The 15,561-nt window shown below is 43.5% G+C and overlaps 1 protein-coding gene across 2 annotated transcripts in view; it reads right to left on the minus strand.

Annotated features, from left to right (window-relative positions):
- MEAF6 (MYST/Esa1 associated factor 6) overlaps positions 1–9,980 on the minus strand; it is a 33,188-nt gene extending 23,208 nt beyond the window's left edge. For both annotated transcript variants that reach the window (XR_010321369.1, XM_064281740.1), the window contains exons 1-4: positions 9,854–9,980; positions 8,486–8,601; positions 3,681–3,768; positions 3,480–3,525 (exon numbers count right to left, since the gene is read on the minus strand). Coding sequence is in view for 1 of the 2 variants with exons in the window: in XM_064281740.1 (XP_064137810.1) it covers positions 3,480–3,525; positions 3,681–3,768; positions 8,486–8,601; positions 9,854–9,943 (340 nt within the window). In the remaining variant the exon portion in view is untranslated. The remainder of the gene's footprint in view (positions 1–3,479; positions 3,526–3,680; positions 3,769–8,485; positions 8,602–9,853) is intronic.
- Between the last annotated feature and the right edge of the window lie 5,581 nt (positions 9,981–15,561).

Genomic DNA, 15,561 nt, shown 5'->3' on the forward strand with positions numbered 1-15,561 from the left:
CATAAGCCAAGTTCAATCCCAATAAGACCAATTGTGCTTTTTCATGATATGGTCAGAATTGTCAGTTTAGCTTGGTAAGATGGGGTGGGTCTGAGAAGCTCACTGGAAGAGCAGCAGGTGTGTGGGTGGGTGGGAACACTATAATGAAAAAAAACGTGTCGTCTAATATACAGCAGAATGTATAATCCAGAATGATGCCACTGGCTATGGTTCTGACAAGCAGTTGTTATCAGGTGGTTGAACCAGAGATAGGAGGATGCCCCATCCAGCCCATGAGCAGATAATAGCAACAAGCAGGAAAAAGTCAACACAACACACTCTGTTAGTAGGTAATGGCTCCCTGTCCCCTGCTGAGTCTGGGTTTCAGATATCACCAGAACAGATGGGACCTGACAAAGAGGAGACTGGTCTCGGTAGATATGACAACTGGAAAAGATAGTTTGGACTTATTCCTAATAAAAAGGTAGTGACCAGGTCCCTAGGATTATCAAACAAATCCTGAACCAGTAGAGCAGCAGAGCTGCTCACTCGAGTGTTGCATGGCATCTTGGTTTCCCAGGACTGCCAAAATAAACTACTACAACGCAGGTGGCTTTGAAGAACAGAAATGTATTGTCTCACAGTAAGAGGCTAGGAGTCTGAAATTCAAGGTGTCTGCAGGGTTACACTCCCTCTGCTGGCTCTAGGGGATGGTCCTTCTTTGTCTCTTTCAGTTTCCGGAGCCCCACGGCATTTTCTGGCATCCCTCAGCTTACAGGGGGATCCAGATGTGTCTTCCACCTGTGTGTGACTCTGTTTTCATGTATGCCCTTCTCTCTTATAAAACGCAACTCAGGAGGGATCAGGATTAGACTCCCCTGTACCCCATTATGCTGCATTAACTGATTAAAATCGGGAAAGAAAAACCCTATCTCCCCAAACAAGGTCACATTGCTGTTGGAGGGAGGGTTAGAACTTCAACATATCTTTCGGTGGACACAATTTAATCTGTAAAAAATAAAGAGATAAGAGCTGAGAAATTTTCCAGAACTGAAGAAAAATACCAAGCCACAGTTTCAGGAGTCCAATAAACCCCAAGCCAAATAAATAAAGAGAAATTCATACTTAGACATATCGTAATGAACTGCAGAAAATCAAGACAAAAATAAAATCTTAAAAACGAGTACCCACCATATAAAGGTGGTGGTGGTAGAGGTGGTAACGCAGAGTGCAGGAGAACACTTTAGAAGGGCTCTGACCATCTGAATTCATGAACTCCAGTATTTATGTAAACTCTTGCTTTATTCCAAAAAGAATTCAAGGAAGCTTACTAAGCTTTATATAATTAAACCCAGTGAAATAAATTTTAAATGAGAAAAGCAAGCAAAGGGAAACAGAATAGTATGTGGGGTACCATACTAAGATTCATTTCCAAATGCTTGCTATAAATTCCTATTCACTTGCTATGAGGGAACCATAACTTTGGCTTTAAGCATTTTAGCAGCTATACAAAAAGTCAATTACAAGATTTTCAGTCAATGTCACCCAGTTGTTCAGAGAAAACAGCTATACTTAAAGAAGAGGATAGTTAGCAATGATAACAAATAACAAATGCAACTTCTTCTTACAGTAAATACAGTCCCACACTTTACAGGACCAAAGTATAATTCAGCAAAATCAACTTTATGAGGCAGACCAAAGAAGAGCAAGATGACGCATTCCAGGGGTGTAGCTCAATCCAGGAAGAAAGTTTTGGAGGAATGGATGGCCTGCATGTGCTCCAGAAAATCTTTAATACGTAAGTATTTGTCTCCATCAGGCTTCTGAAGGCAGTGACTTTAAGATCTTTTCCCTGCAAGTCCCCAGGTGCATCTATTCTGTGTGGGTCGTTCCCTACAGAGTGATATGCTAAAGTATGAGCTGAGCGGGGGTAGGATCACAGGCCCTCACGAAAACTGAGGAGTCAGTCAAGGATACCTGCCTGAACAGAAAGCCAGTCCATCTCACGTGAAAGGAGTAAGGTCCGGGATGCCCCTTAACCAGTCTCATTACTCAACAAAGAAGATGACAAAGGTCTACATTCTAGGTGTGGCAATGCAAGTGAAAAGAAGTAAGGTTTAGCTGGGAGTTACAATGAAAGAAAAATAAAATCAACTTGGTATGACTTATTAGGTTGGGGAGAAGGGAGTCAAACATGCCTACAAAGTTTTAAACACGGAGGAGCAGAAGTACTGTAATAGAAAAACTGGGCAGACAAATTTTGAAAGAAAAGAACGGCTTGGCTTTAAACAAAATGTTTGAATTTAAATACCTGCGTGGATATTTCTAGAACAAAATGCACGACTAAAGCTCAAGAAAGAGGTTAGGGAGAGAGCTAGAGATCTGGACATGGAGATGATAATTGAAGTCACTGAATGGTTTTAATTTCCAAATTACCAAAATCCTTTGCCTCAAAGCACTGCTCAGATGCAGTCAAAAGAACTGGATTCCACAACAAGATGTCCCATCTGAAGGAAGGATACAAACAGCACGCTGTATCTCAAAGCGATCCAGTGCAGACAGACAGCATCCAACACAGCCACACAGAGTCTGACGCAGAAAGATCAACATGCAGCTCTCTATCCTGCTGCCAGAAGTCAGAAAAGAATAGACTGTACGGCTTACAGACAGAGAATGACACCATTTGTCTTCAAAGTAAATACTATCTAATCTCCACTCTATAGTTAGGGACGACTAAGAATACTTGGTTTACAGGATCAGAACTGTCTAAGACTCATTTTTAAAATTAGTTCACTGGCCTTTATTAAGTTTGAAGTTTTATAAATAAAAGATTGTTCCAAAAAAATGTTTAAAGAAGTTTGAGGGCAGGGAGGGTATTCCCTAAAAATTCATAAGCCTTCTGAGGGGTGCGGTTCCTGGGTGGCACAGTTTGTGCTAGACTATTAACCTAAAAGTTGACAATTTGAACCCACCCAGCAGCACCATGAAAGAAAAGCCTGGTGGTCTGCTCCCACAAGGTTTACAGCCAAGAAAACCCTATGGAGCAGTTCTACTCTGAAACACACAGGGTCGCTATGAGTCAGAATCAACTCAACGGTAACGGGTTTATCAGGGGTAAAGACATATCTTTGTGTCTCCGAACAACTAAAGTCAACCTTCGTGTGACATAAAAGGTAGAGCATGGTAGTTTCTTTCTGAAAAGGCAGACATGATTAGACACACTCGAAATGGCTCCTAACCTCTACAAAGAAGAGGCGAGGGTATAAGAGACCTAGTTCTCAGATACACAGTCAGACAGGAGTTAAATACAGGGACAGCGGTAGCCTACTGCAGAAAAAGATGGGGCAGTCCGCTTCTGTAAAGATTTACAGCCTTGGAAACCCTACAGGGCAGTTCTACTCCATCCTATAGGGTCACTAAGAGTCAGAATCGACTCACGACAGCAGCTCTGCTTTGGCAGTAGCTTAAAAACGATGAAAAAAGCAAAAAAATAAACTTACTCTTTTCAATGAGCTGGTCCTGAACTCCCGCCAATGCGCTTACTGCCTAAAAGAAAAAGCCACGGTTACCAGAAAAATTACCACAGGCCTCAGGTGGTCACTCAGAATAAGGGAGGAAGGGAAGGAGAAAACTCACAGAAACTGAACTAAGGTCTTCCTCAACAATGGGCCACAAAAGGATCTACCCCCAACGTCACTTACAGCTGCTGAAGTAACCGAGGATTTACTGAAGAGCCGCTCAGCTTCCTTAAACTTCCGGTTCCTTCGATCATTTTTGCTATTGGAGTTTCTAAAACACACAGAATAAAGTCACTGTAAGCACCAAGCTGTGTCTACGGTTCAAGCTGGGGGTGCCCCAGGACAGGTTTAAGGAACTTTTTTTCCTACTATGTTCCATAAAGCAATTAAGGGCCACTCACACAGAAGAATTATCTTCACGTAGATTTGTTTCTTAGAGTAATATAAAACATTCAGTTCATCTGTTTTCAAAATTAAAAACAGGGAATATGAAATTTTATTTAATAAATAATTACAAAAAATATACATCATTTAACAGAAGGGAAAAAGGGGGGGGCAGGAAATAAAGGAGAGGGAAGAGCAGGGAAAAGAAAAAGAGATTTAAAAAGACAAAGAATACAGATGAAGATTAACAGAAAACAAACTGGAAAAGAAACATACAACATTTAAAACAAACAGGGAAGAGATTTATAAAGAGGATACACACACACACACACACACACACACACACACACACAAGTACAGATAGCCTGCCAACTGGGTGAGACACAACATACAGACAGGCAGATACCTAGAAGAGTGGAGACCTACACACACTTACATGCCCTCAGGGGAGAGATGAGACAACCAAGAGATACACCTAGAATTAGAAGGCGGAGGATTCAGACAGACAAAGAGGGAGAAGAGAAGGAAAAGACAGACAGACAAACATACAAGGGAGGGGAGTGGGCTGTAGAGGCAAAGAGATCTATACCTACAATCAGGACAGAGACAGCTGTATCTCCCCAAGCAAGGAAATAAAGAAACAAAGTTACAGTGAGGTGTGGCTCAGAAGTAATAACCTAAACACACTGATATGAATGAATGAAACAGGTGAAGGGGTTGGCAAGAAAGCAAATCACTTAAGAAGGGAACAGAAAGCAAGTATCAGGAAGAAAAATAAGAGGGGAGGAAACACTAGAAGAACTAGAAGGGTTCAGAAATGTTAACTGAGGTTAACTCTTCCCATTCCGCCTTGCATTGTCGCTAATCATTGTCTCCAACAGCTCAAGTCTATATTCTGAACTCTTTAATGGCTCCATTCTGAATGGAATGAAACATTACTAGGATGGAGTTTATTTACATAAGCAAAGGAGGATCTTGCAACCCCAAATCAAGCTTTACTCTAGGAATCACTAAAAAAAAATCACTAGTTCTAAGTTAAACTTGAGGAGCTGAGGCTAAAATAAACATTGTATTTCTACTACAGTGTTTGTTCTCAAGTCATCCCCAAACATGACAAAATCTGAATGACAATCGGACAACTCTAAGGTCTCCAGAAGGAGCCCTGGTGGCACAACAGTTAAGCACTCAGCTGCTAACCGAAAGGGTGGGAGTTTGAACCCACCCAGCACCTCCGTGGGACGAAGACCTGGTGATATGTTCCCATAAAGATTACAGCCTAGAAAACTCTATGGGGACGTTCTACTCTGTCACATGAGGTCACTGTGAGTTAAAAATCGACTCAAGGGCACCCAATAACAACATGGTCCCTAGAGGAAGCTGTGTAGTATAATTTAGATGAAATAGGGAACTAGGAATTAGGAGACTTGGGTTGTTGTTGTTAGGTGCCATTGACTTGGTTCTGGTTCACAGCTTGGGTGCTATTCCGAAACTCACGAGTACCTAGCTGTGTCTCCATACAATACCATTCAACCTCTCGGGCCTCAAGTTTCCTTATCTGGAACAGGTTAGGTTAGGAGATAAGATCGGTCACCACAATTTCGTACTGTGTGTTGGAATTTGCGTTATGCAATCTATATATATTGCTTCATATTTCTTACAAAAATCTAAGAATGTAGGTGGTATTATTCCCATTTTACAAATAAGGAAAAAGGCATAGCAAGTTAAGTAACCTACCAAGTTCACAGCCAGTTAAAGTGGTAAAACTGGGAAGAAACACAAGGCAGCCTGACTCCAAAGTCTGTGCAATTAACCTCACAGTCCCTCCCAGCTCTAAAATTCTATGATTTCACTCAGAAACGCTGACATCTATTGAAGCAGAATATGACCTCAGTTTAAAAATGATAACTACCACAGATAAAGAAGTTTGGTGAGTTTCGACTTTTGGTCATTAAAGGATCCACCAGACTCCGGCATCCAGCGGCTGGATATGAGAGAAATAAATGATTTTGTGTGGCGAGCAGAGCATCCCTTCGTGTTTAGGTAAGAAATAACCCAAAGAGAGGCTACATTGTAACAAACGGGAATTAATGAGGATTTACCACTTGGCTTGCCCAAAACATTCTTTATGCTGAATGCCTACAAAGCAGCATTTTCCACAGTGTGGTATGTGCACCGCCGCAGGACATGAGATCATTTGGTTGGTTCACAAACACTTTTAATACGTATTTATTTGAATGCTTATTATTAAAAATGGCTAGAACTACTGACATGACACTATTTCTGCAAATAACCTTCATTTTTTAAATTTAAAGGAAAAACTAGGGTTCCTTAGAGAAATGGCTTATACAGGTCTGGGGCAGAGAAAGGACAAGGTGAGCCTGAGACATCTTTTTGGGCCAGAAAGCAAGAAAGTGCTCAAAGACTAATAGAGTTATGTCAAAGGGACAAAGGAACCAACCTGAAAAGGCTCCCTCTGGCCATGTTTGGGATAAACTAAACATTAAAAAGGATACTGACGGCTGCATTCACTCTGTGAAGTCACCCAGCTTATGATTTGTGCACATCTCTGTATGTATTTCAAACAAAGGTTTTCTAAAAAACACTGATACGGCAGGCAGAGAGGGGGGGAGAAAGAGAATGAATGAAAGGTAGGGGAAGACAAAAGTAGAAGGCTCTTCTTTCAGAACACGAGTAAGAAAAGTAAAATAAACCACTGAATAAAAATTCTGAGAGAGGAGTATATTCATTCACACTGTCTAAAAGTATAACCTAAAATCTGTTAGCTACAGAGGGGCCAACATCAACTTTTACAACAGAGACATCAAAGGACCACACTTAGCAGCACCCCCAGTGATACAATTTGACAGTATGTGGCTCCTTGGTTAGAAGCTCGGCTGCTAACCAAAAGGTCAGCTATTCAAATCCACCAGCCTCTCCTTGGGAACCCTATGGGGACAGTTTTGCTCTGTCCCATAGGGTTGCTATGAGTCAGAATCGACTCGACAGCATCAGGTTTGGGTTTTTGTTTTGTTTTCTTTTCTTTTACCAAACACCAGAGGAGCCCTGGTGGCTCAGTGGTTAAAAGCTCGGCTGCTAACCAAAGAGGTCAGCAGTTCAAATCCAGCAGCTGCTCCCTGGAAACCCTACGGGGCAGCTCTACTCCGTCCTATAGGATCACTATGAGTCGGAATCGACTCTACTGCAAGGGGTTTGCCTTTTTTTTTTTTTTTTTTTAAACAAGAGGTACACAACATCACCTATATGCAGCATTTTTGCCAAGAATGTTTATGAGTTTCTCATGAGATCACAGTAACAAAAATCCTGAAGGTGGGGCATTCTACAAGACAATGTCATCAAACAAAAACCAAGGGTTAGAGACTCTCCTAAATTAAAACAGACTAAATAGACACAATGACCAAATGGAATGACTAAACACTGACTGGATTCAGGATCTAAACAAAGTAACAATGCATTCGGGGGATGATTGGAAATTTAAATAAAGACGGTGTATGACACTATTAACATAATGTTAATTTTCTAGGTGAGGTAATTGCAGCCAGGTAGGAGAAACAGTCTTAGTCTTAGGCAGTACATGCTGACATACTTATGGGCAAAATACCATGACATCTGCACTGAACTTTCAAATGGTTTAGGAAATAAACAGTGTACGGGGGAGGGAGTGGGTATGATGATAAAGAGGGAGTATGAGGGAGATCTCTGTGGTGATGGAATAGTTCTGTATCTTGATTGTGCTGGTGGTTACACGAATCTACAGAACTATACACACACATTATATCAATGTCAGTTTCTGGTCTTGATATTATAATGTAGCTGCATAAGATGTAACTGCTGGGGGAAACTGGGTGAAGGTACACCAGACCATTCTCTACCATCTTGAAACTTCCTGTGAATCTCCAATTATTTCAAAATAAAAAAAGTTGTTTTAAATTATGTATAGATATGTATTTCAAGCCCTGGTGGCACAGTGGTTAAGAGCTCGACTGCTAACCAAAAGGTCAGCAGTTCTAATCTACTAGCCACTCCTTAGAAACCCTATGGGGCAGTTCTACTCTGCCCTACAGGGTCACTATGAGTCAGAATCAGCTCAATGGGTTTGGTGTTTTGGTACTGGTATGTGTTTATATATGTTACAAAGAGAGAAAAAGCCAATGTTGCAACATGCTAGAATGTAGGTGGAGGGTATCCAGTGCTTATGTACTATTCTGTCAACTTTTCTATAGATTTGAAAATTTTCGAAAAGTTGGGAAATTTTTAAATAATAATATTATTACATAAATAGTGGTACAGTGTGCACCCAGGTATGGCAAAAGCTGTGAAGGTGGAACTCATGACTGATTAAAACGTGGAAAACACTATTCCCCATGTTGTATTTCATTTACACTGCACACAACCCTGCGCCATAGGTTGGCTTTCTCTGTTTTACAGATGTAGAATCTGTCCAAGGTTACTCAGTGAGGCAGTGAGGCTGAGCCAGAGTTCAAGTCCTGATCTCCTGCCCACAAAGCTACTACCAAGAAACATATAGTCCTAAAAACAAATATTACTAGGGCACATTACAGAACACTACAGCTGCTGACACTCACTTCTGGTTGGTCAGATACCGATCCCAGCCACGAATAATATTGCCATACATCTGAGTGTCTTCCAGGTAGCTTCCTTCAAAAGCATAGATCTGTCTTTCCAAGTTTGCCAGTGTTTCCTGGTAGATGAAAAACAGGGAAATGGATAATGCCTTTTAAAAGCACGCTTTAAGTCTGACCAAACTGAAATTTTGATATGAGACTTATAAACCTAAGCTCAACTACAGTAAAACACCCTTGTGGAGAGAAAGAGGATAATGGCAGGGGCAGATTGTTACGGTCTAAGGCAGTCTTGACCTTTTGGGGTAATGGACCACACTGAGAAGAGAATGGAATATACAGACTCTGTCCCCAGAAAAATGCATATACATGCTTAATTCTGCATATACATTAAAGGGTTCATGGAACCCCAGGTGTGAAAAACCCCCGCTGAAGTAGAACATGGGCAGTCTCCTCTCTCAGGCACAAAAGGTATCACCAAAGAGAAGGATGGCTGAAGAGCCTTCTAGCGCCAACGCCTCCCCTCCCCGCAGGCTCTGAAAGGCCGCCAGCCCACTACGCTGCCAGGACTAGGCTGCCGGTTGCTATGGAAACCTGGAAGGGCAGCTGCAGGTGAGATGAGCCTCCCCCATGCCCAATCCAAAACGCGGGGAGGAGTGTCTTATCCACCAAGGCTCAGGGGACCCTGGATGAATATCACAACTCCCAATTCCCTAGCCTGAGTCTCCCCTCATCTGTCACCTTCCAAACGTTCCCAAACAAACCAAACCCTTGCCCATCAAAAATCCCATCCAACGGATCTACTCCTAGTCCCCAAAAGGTCACACCCCCTATCATCGTCCTAAGGCCAGACTGGGAGTCCTTCCCACATGTGCCTCGTACCCTATCCCCCTCAAAGCCCACAGACAAGCCCGAACCAACCACTCAACAGCCCACCGGCAAGCCCGCCCCCCGCTCCTCAAACATCAAGGGGACGCCCGCCCCCCTCGCCCCTCCAAGGGCCACGGACACACCGCGTTCACCCCCAGAGCTCACCGACACGCGCCTTTTCTCGAGTCCCACGCACCCTCCCCCAGCCCCGGCCGCTTCCTTCTTCCACGCCCCCCTCCTTCCTCTTCCCCCTCCCCCTCCCCGGCTTCCGCGCCCCGCCCCCGGGCCCCGAGGCCCGGCCCCGGCGCCCAGCTCCGGACCCGCGCAACCGGGAAATGGAGCCGCCGCAGGCCGCGGAATGCGCAGCTGGGTCCCAGGTCCCGGGACTCGTCCCGCCGCGCTGCGTCCCCGGAGTAACGGCCTGGCGCGGCTGGCCTGGGACCCGGAGGCGGGGGCAGGCGCGAAGCCTCAACCTGGGCGCTCCCGGCCCTAGTCCCTCACCGCCAGCTCCTGCTTCCGCTTCACCAGCTCGGCCAGCTCCCGCCGGGTGTCCGGGATCTGCGGCGGCGCCGCCTTGTTGTGCATCGCCATGTTGGGCAGAGGCGGGCGGCGGCGGCGGCGGCGGCGGCGGCGGCGGCGGGAGGCTGGGGGCGGTCCCTGCGCGCCGCGGCCGGCCCGCGAGGGGGCGCCCGCCGCTGCACTGCGCCTGCGCGCGCGGCTTCCGGAGCCGCGCGTCGCGGCGCCGGGTGCTCTGGCCCTGGGTGCTCTGGCCCTGGGGTGCTCTGGCCCTTTGGCGCTCGCAAACCCAGCTTGGAAGGGTCCAGGGGTCCGGGCTTCTTCTGGTCGTTCTCCTAGCCGCAGCTCTACCCGTCAGTTGACAACTGGGGTTTAGAGATACCACAAGGTGACTACGTCCCAAACCAAACTTAAGTCTGCTCCAGTGTTCCTCACCTTAGTGAATGATTTTCACTCTCCTTCCTGTTGCCAAAATTGGAAACCGGGGTATCATCCTTCCCTTTACCCCCTAATCTGATCCAAAAACCAAGCCCTGTGGACCCTGGAAGAGCTCCCAAATCCACTCACATGTCTATCGCCTCTGCTACCTCCCCATTTCATCCAGGCCCTCCCTATTTTTGACTACATTTTTCAATAGCCTCCTTACTTCCACTCTTAGCTTCCTTCAATCCATTGTCCACAGTGAGGCCAGGGTGATCTTTCAAAATGGAATCCGATGTCATTCTTCTGGTTAAAATCTTTCAATGGCTGCCCTGTTACCCTTTTAGAGAAACAAGTATTATGTAGGGAGCACAAACTGGAACCAGAACTACCTGGTTGAAAATCTTACCTGTCCACTCATAAGCTGTGCCACCTCTGGCAGGTAACTAAATTTCACTGTCTCAGCATCCTCATCTGTAAAATGGAGGTAGTAATAGAACATACATAATACAGTACACCACTCATCTGTCAGTGTGTCCTACTGTGGTGGCTTGCTTGTTGCCGTGATGCTGAAAGCTATGCCACTGATATTCAAATACCAGCAGGGTCACCCATGGTGGACAGGTTTCAGCACAGGTTCCAGACTAAGACAGACTAGAAAGAAGGACTTGGCAATCTACTTCTAAAAAAAAACTTTGCCTGTGAAAACCTTATGAATGGGCAAAACATTGTCTGATACAGTGCTGGAAGATGAGCCCCTCAGGTCAGAAGGTACTCAAAATACAACTGGGAAGGTTGCCTCCTCAAAGTAGAGTAAACCTTAATGACCTGGACAGAGTAAAGCTTTCCGGACTTTCATTTGGTGATGTGGCATGACTCAAAGAAGAAACAGCTGCAAACATCCATTAGTAATCGGAACATGAAATGTATGAAGTATGAATCCAGGAAAATTAAAAGTTGTCAGAAATGAAATGGAATGCTTGATGACAGATATCCTAGGGATTGGTGAGCTGAAATGGACTGGTATTGATTATTTGGAATCAGGCAGTCATATGCTCTGCTATGCCAGGAATGACAAATTGAAGCACAGCTTTGCATTCATAATAAAAAAAAAAAATTCAAGATCTGTCCTAAAGTACAATGCTGTCAGTGATAGGATAATATCATATGCCTTCAAGAAAGACTAGTTAATATGACTATTACTCAAATTTACACACCAACCATTAATGCCAAAGATGAAAAAATTGAGAATTTTTTCCAACTTCAGCAGTCTGAAATTGATCAAACATACAATCAAGATGCATTGTTACTCGTGATTGGAATGTCAAAGTTGGAAACAAAGAAGGATCAGTAGCTGGAAAATAGGATCTTGGTGATAGAAATGACGCTGGAGATTGCATGATAGAATTTTGCAAGACCAATGACCTATTCATTGGAAATACCTTTTTTCAATAACATAAACGGCAACTATACACCTGGACCTCGCTGTATGAAATACACAGGAATCAAGTCAGCAACATCTGTGGAAAGAGACAATGGGAAATCTCAATATTATCAGTCATAATGAGGACAGGGGCTGATTGCAGAACAGACCATCAATTGCTCATAAACGAGTTCAGTTGAAGCTGAAGAAAATTAAAACAGGTCCATGAAAGCCAAATCCAACCTTGAGGATATCCCACCCAAATTTATAGACCATATCAAGAATAAATTTGAAGCATTGAACACTAATGATCAAAGACCAGACGAATTTGGGATGACATAAAGGACACATGAAGAAAGCAAAAGGTCATTAGAAAGAAAAGATCAAAATGGATGTCAGAAGAGACACTGAAACTTGCTGTTGAGCATCGAGTAGCTAAAGCAAATGGAAGAAATGATGAAGTAAAAGAGCTGAAAAGATTTCTAAGTATTATAATAAAAATGCAAAGACCTGGAGTTAGAAAACCAAAAGGGAAGAACATGCTTGGCACTTCTCAAGCTGAAAGAACTGAAGGAAAAACTGAAGCCTCAAGTTGCTATATTGAAGGATTCTATGGGCAAAATACTGAACAAAACAGGAAGCAGCGAAAGAAGATGGAAGGAATACACAGAGTCACTGTACCAAAAAGCACTGGTTGACATTCAACCATTTCAGGAGGTAGCATATGATCAAGAACCAATGGTATTGAAGTAAGAAGTTCAAGCTGCGCTGAAAGCATTGGTGAAAAACAAGGATCTGGGAACTGACAGAATACAAATTGAGATATTTCACCAAACGGATGCAACGCTGGAAGCACTTGTCTATGCCAAGAAATTTGGAAGACAGCTACCTGGCCAGCCAACAGGAAGAGATCCATATTTGTCCCATTGCAAAGAAATGTAATCCAGCAGAATGCATAAATTATCGAACAGTATCATTAATATTACACGCAAGTAAAATTTTGCTGAAGATGATTAAAAAATGGATGCAGCAGTGTATTTACAGGCCGGATTCAGAAGAGGAGGTAAAACAAAAGATGTTGCTGATGTCAGATGGATCTTGGCTGAAAGCAGAGAATACCTGTGTTTTATTCACTATGTCAAGGCATTCAACTGTGTGGATCCTAACCAATTATGGATAACATTGCGAAGAATGGGAATTCCAGAACACTTAATTGTGCACATGCAGAACCTGAACATAGACTAAGAGGCAGTCGTTCAAACAGAATGAGGGGATTCTGCATAGTTCAAAATCAGGAAGGCTGCATGTCAGGGTTGTATCCTTTCATGATATTATTCAACCTGTATGCTGAGCAAATAATCTGAGAAGTATATGAACTATACTGGATTGGATTGGAAGAAGACTTATTAACAACCTGTAATATGCAGAGGACACAACCTTGCGTGCTGAAAGTGAAGGGGACTTAAGCACCTACTGATGAAGATCAAAGACTACAGCCTTCAGTATGGATTACGCTTCCACATAAAGAAAACAAAAATCCTCACAACTGGACCAATAAACAACATCATGACAAACGGAGAAAATATTGAATTTGTCAAGGACTTCATTTTACTTGGATCTACAATCAACACCCATGGAAGGGGCAGTCAAGAAATCAAACAATGATTGTTCACAATAGCAAAAAGATGGAAACAACCTAAGTGCCCGTCAGCAGATGAATGGATAGAATTATGGCACATACGCACAATAGAGTACTGTGCAACAATAAAGAACAATGATGAATCTACAAAACATCTCACAACATAGATGAATCTGGAGGGCATTATACTGAGTGAAATAAGTCAATCACAAAAGGACAAATACTGTATGAGGCTGCTATTATAAAGACTCATGAAAAGGTTTACACACAGAAAGAAATGATCTTTATTACTAGGAAGGGAGCCCTGAGGTGGGAAAAACACTAACTAGACAATTAAAAAAATCAAACCCGTTGTAATCGAGTAGATTCCAACTCATAACTACCCTATAGGACAGAGTAGAACTACCCCATAGAGTTTCCAAGAGACACCTGGAGAATTTGAACTGCTGACCCTTTGGTTAACACCCATAGCACTTAACCACTATGCCACCAGGGTTTCCAAAACTAGACAATAGATGAGTGGTAACTTTGGTAGCGGGTAAGACAGTACACAATTCTGGGGAAGTCAGCACAACTTGACCAAAGCAAGGTCTTGGAACCTTCATAGACACATCCAAATCCCCTGAGGGACCAAATTAGTGGGCTGAGGGCTGGGGACCACAGTCTTGGGGAACATCAAGCTCAATTGGCATAACAAAGTTTTTAAAGAAAATGTTCTACATTCTACTTTGGTGAGTACCGTCTGGGGTCTTAAAAGCTTGTGAGCAGCCATCTAAGATACTCCACTGGTCTCATCCCATCAGGAGCAAAGGAGAATGAAGAAAACCAAAGACAGAAGGGACCATAACTACCACAGCCTCCACCAGACTGAGTCCAACACAACTAGGTGATGCCCGGCTGCCACCACCGACTGCTCTAGCAGGGATCACAATAGAGGGTCCTGGACAGAGCTGGAGAAAAAAGTAGAACAAAATTCTGACTCACAAGAAAAGACCGGATTTACTGGTCTGACAGAGACTGGAGAAACCCTGAGAATATGGCCCCCAGACACTTTTTGCTCAGTACTAAAGTCACTCCTGAAGGTCACCCTTCAGCCAAAGATTAGACAGGCACACAAAACAAAATGAGACTAAATGGGCACACCAGCCCAGGGGCAAAGATGAGAAGGCAGGAGGGGACAGGATAGCTGGTAATGGGGAACCCAATGTCGAGAAGAAGGGAGTGTTGATATGTCATAGGGTTGGCAATTGAAGTCACAAAACAGTGTGTATTAACTGTTCAATGTGAAACTAACTTGCTCTGTAAAACTTCATCTAAATACAACTCTCTCTCTCTCTCTCTATATATATATATATACACACACACATAAAGAAAATAAATAAACAACGTACTGCATTGGGCAAATCTGCTGCAAAAGACTAAAGTGTTAAAAAGCAAAGATGTCACTTTGAGGACTAAGGTGTGCCTGACCCAAGCCATGATATTTTCGATTGCCTCATATGCGTGCAAAATCTGAGCAATGGCGAAGGAAGACCAAAGCAGAACTGATGCCTTTGCATTACGGTGTTGGTGAAGAATATTGAATATACTGTGGAATGCCAGAAGAATGAATAAATCTATCTGGGTAGATGTATACCCTGAATGCTCCCCAGGAGCGAGGATGGCGAGCCTTTATCTCCTGTACTTTGGACATGTTATCAGGAGGGACCAGTCCCTGGAGAAGGACATCATACTTGGTAAAGTAGAGCGTCAGTGAGAAAGTGGAAGACCTTCGATGAGATGGATTGATACAGTGGCTGCAGCAGTGGGCTCAAACACAGCAACAATTGTGAGGTTGGTGCAGGACTGGGCAGTGTTTCGTTCTGTTGTACATAGGGTCTCTATGAATTGGAACCAACTCGATGGCACCCAACAACAACTACCTAAAACAGTTGTGAAGGATCTCTGGTGGTGCAGTGGTTAAGTGCTCAGCTGGACTGAAAGTTCTGGGGTTCTAACCCACCAGCCACTCCCACTAGCCACTCTGGGGGAGAAAGATGTGGCAGTTTACTTCCATAAAGATTTACAGCCTTGGAAACCGTATCGAGCAATTCTTCTTTGTCCTATAGGGTGGTTGCAAGTTTAAATTGACTCAGTGGCAAAGTGCTAATTTTTATCTTTAAGTCTAGTATCAACTTCGTTTCCATTTGGCCTCCATTTTCTTCTCCAGCC

Source organism: Loxodonta africana, chromosome 3 (assembly GCF_030014295.1).
Source record: "Loxodonta africana isolate mLoxAfr1 chromosome 3, mLoxAfr1.hap2, whole genome shotgun sequence".
Taxonomy (NCBI): domain Eukaryota; kingdom Metazoa; phylum Chordata; class Mammalia; order Proboscidea; family Elephantidae; genus Loxodonta; species Loxodonta africana.